Source organism: Pteropus vampyrus, unplaced genomic scaffold (assembly GCF_000151845.1).
Source record: "Pteropus vampyrus isolate Shadow unplaced genomic scaffold, Pvam_2.0 Scaffold232, whole genome shotgun sequence".
Classification (NCBI taxonomy): Eukaryota; Metazoa; Chordata; class Mammalia; order Chiroptera; family Pteropodidae; genus Pteropus; species Pteropus vampyrus.
In genome coordinates this window covers 101,991-105,550 of record NW_011889013.1, presented here as the reverse complement: position 1 = coordinate 105,550, position 3,560 = coordinate 101,991, and the positions used below count along the sequence as shown (strand labels likewise).

At 39.9% G+C, this 3,560-nt stretch overlaps 1 protein-coding gene across 5 annotated transcripts in view; it reads left to right on the top strand.

Moving 5' to 3' along the window:
• The first annotated feature begins 901 nt into the window (after positions 1-901).
• Positions 902-3,560, top strand: part of PHF20L1 (PHD finger protein 20 like 1) — a 65,298-nt gene continuing 62,639 nt past the window's right edge. For all 5 annotated transcript variants that reach the window (XM_023519697.1, XM_023519701.1, XM_023519696.1 and 2 more), the window contains exon 1: positions 902-1,044. In XM_023519697.1, coding sequence (XP_023375465.1) covers positions 962-1,044 — 83 coding nt within the window. In that variant the 5' untranslated portion in view covers positions 902-961. The remainder of the gene's footprint in view (positions 1,045-3,560) is intronic.

Here is a 3,560-nt window from a genome sequence, read left to right as displayed (position 1 = left end):
CTTTAGGTACTAGGTAGTGAAAAAGAGGCTACCTCAAGTGTGCTGGGCAGCCCCTGTGTCCAAAAGGGTAATAAATAATCCATGTGTCAGCGATCTAGGGAGGAATAGATAACTCTTTTGTAGTTTTTTGCTTGTTTGAATGTTACAACCACATTTATTGTCAGTATTGAAATTGACTGGCATGTCATCATTGCTTACTGAATGTGAAGTATAAGAAAGAAATTTTCTTTGGAACTTCATATGTTAAATTAAAATTATTGGATCATTTGCTGCCAGGGTGGGAGATCATAGGTAATGAAAAATCCTAATCACAAGAGGAATTATTAAAATCTTCACTGACAGAGGAGTGTGTCTGTCGTTTTTCCATCTTTGTGTGTTCTTCAGTGTCTTATCAAGTATTTTGTGTTACCAGGTACTAAATATTTGTTGAAAAATTTGGTTAATTTTTCTCTTAAGAATTTCAGTAGTCATATTCCAGAACGCTCAGCTGTCTTGATTTTTCAAAGACCGAAAAACATTTTCAGTTGTTACTGTGGAGAGTTTTCTTGGTTATTTTCCAAGTTAAAACTTAAAGCATTGTAGTTTTAATGCCCAACTGTTTATTCTTTAAGTTAAAACTTAAAGCATTGTAGTTTTAATGCCCAATTGTTTATTCTTTAAGTTAAAACTTAAAGCATTGTAGTTTTAATGCCCAATTGTTTATTCTTTTTCAGCAGTTATCTCTTTAATGTCCTTTTTCTTAATTCATTCTTGATAGATTGCCCGTAAGTTGCACAGTACTTTGCCTGTAGATATTGGTAATTATCATTCAAATTTTTAAAAAATTCGGTAGTTATTTTGGCTTCTCTTGTAATGTTTTAAGAATTCTGTTTAAATCCTTATGCATTTTATGCATCAGAATCTAACATTTTTTTTCCTCTCGAGGTAGTGAAAAAAGAACACTGAAGAATAGCATCTCAAGATGAGTAAAAAGCCCCCAAATCGTCCTGGAATCACTTTTGAGATCGGTGCTCGTTTGGAGGCACTGGACTACTTACAAAAATGGTATGGAAAACATGGAGCTCTTGCCCTAAAGCATGCTATGGTACATATGCTGGTTCATTGCTGCTGTCCTGACAGTGGCAGAAACATTAACATGTTTGCATTTCGAACACACGCATACATTGTTTTTTAGTTTTCCTGCTCTTCAACACATTTTGTAGGTTTAGCATTTAGACAGTATTTCTGGTCAGAATCTTTCTAGTCACAATCATTTTAGGTGGTCGAGAACTGCAAATAATTCTCTAGAATATGAGAGAAAAGAGAGTATCAGTACCTCTGTGTACTTTAACGTGAGCTGTATTGATGGTGGGAGGGAGGGGATTAATCCAGATAACCTGCTTCCCAAGTTTTGGCTGAAACTTGATATTAATCTATTTTCTTAGTCTGTGTCGGAGGTGGTCTTTCAAGCTACGGAATATGTTGATGGCTAGCCGAGTCCTTACTCACTAGCCCACCTAAAACTAAGAACCACTTTACCTCCTCTCCTCCAGAGGGCTGTGACCGAGAAGGCTTGTTGTTTGTCTCCTGTATGAAATGGGCAGTCCTTCCAGACCTCTTATTTCTTCTCTTGTTCTGGCCATCGGTGATAAGTGTTGATGCAAACACTCCACCATACCCCTTATACAGTGATGTAGGAAAAATCGCTCACCTGAGATAAAGCACTACCTGGGAAAGAGAGAAGGGGACACAACACACAAGGGTCACTGGGTCACAGCTGGAATAACGCAGATCCCCTCTCCAAGGGAATGCCTTCCTCATTCCGGCTAGCTGGCTTCCACTTCCGCTCTCTGGGACTCTGCTGTGTCTTGTTGCCATTCTCAGCCCCCTGCCCTGAGAGGGCTGTTAGAGAGGCTCCTCTCCCGGAGTGGAGCTGCCTCAGCGCCTCTCGAAGCCTGTTTATTTTGATGAGGTCTAGTGGCTTAGCCACTCCAGAACTTTGTTTCCTAGGCTTTCTGACATTTTCTCTCACTACAGCTCCTTTCAAAATGTAGTGGGCATTTCGTAGATTTGCCTTGATTGATTTGTATTTAGTCAGCTTCCTGAGCTGACAGTGGCAGGCAGAGAAATCTTGCTTAGTCATAATCTTTGACTTTAGACGAGCCTCGGGTTTCTGTCTCTCAGCATCCAGTGTTAGAACTCTCCACATGTCCCTGACCCCCTGTTTAATGAGCTCTGTCCTGGGCTCTGCTTTGGGACAGTTTGAAACTCCAGTTTGAGGTGGGAAGCACAGTTCTGACTGGCCTCATGCCTCCAAGCTGCATCTCAGTGGGTGCTTGTTTGTAGGGCAGCAGTCCCCAACCTTTGTGGCGCCAGATGCCAGCACTCCTGTGAGAATCTGATGCCTTATGATCTGAGGTGGAGCTGAGGCGGTGATGCTGGCGCTGGGGAGTGGCTGCAAATACACAGGAAGCTTCTCTCACTTTCTCGCAGTCATCTTCTGCCATGTGGCCCGTTTCTTAGCAGGCCGCAGACCGGTACCAGTCTACAGCCTGGGTGTTGGGGACACCTGTTGTAGGGGACTTAGTTGTTATTCTCATCAGGTGGAGAGTACACAGGAGATCTCAGGAAAGGCTTGGAAGGAACATGGGAACCAGGCAGGAGCAGCCTCCCAGTCAGGGCGATAAAAGTCGTCTCCAGATATTGCCAGGTGTTCAGCGGGGGGAGTGGACACTCTCCTGGTTGAGAACCGCTCCATTCGACACCAGTCGCCTCCTCAGTCCATAATTGGCTGTCTTTGATTTTGATTTGACCGAAAGAAGCTTTTTACAAGCACACTATTGAATGTGTCATACGAGAGTGTGAGAAGTGATACTTCCTACTTCTTTGATGTCAATTAATCTTAAAGTTTTCTTTTCTTTCTTTTTTTATTGTTACTGGCTTTTTGAATTACTAGTTAATTCATAATTCATATTAGTATATTTTCTTGGGCTTTGAAACCGAACTCGCTTCCAGTTTTGGGCTTTGAAACCGAACTCGCTTCCAGTACATGCTCTCAGTGGCTTTCAGGGCTATTAACATAACTTTGCTATTAGTAAGAAATTTACTCATTTCTTACTAATTTATTACTTTTACTGGTGAAATGTTTTCTAATTCAACAGCTGTTAAATTGATGATCCAGTAGTTAAGTTTATAAAAAAGAACTACTTTTGAAATCAAGCTTGAGTGTGCTTTTAGAGTATTTGGAATTTCAGAGAACAAAGGAAAGTTTGGCTTAAGTTTTTCATTGTATTATGCTTCTCATTAAGAAATTCTTAAGGGCTTAGGTAGGATGATAACATGCAAATGTACCGATTGATGAAGTTTAGATTTAGTTTTAACGACCCCAGTGATAATGGTCTTTTTAAAGTAAGTAAATAGCCAGAATAATTACATATCATATTTCTGAAACTTACCATCATTTTGCTTTTTATGAGCTCATTTATATGAAGATTTTAGCATTATTCTATGGTTGATGCTTTAAAAAAAAGAAAAATATATACATATTCTAGGTAATTGAAAGAAATAATTTTTCTTATTGT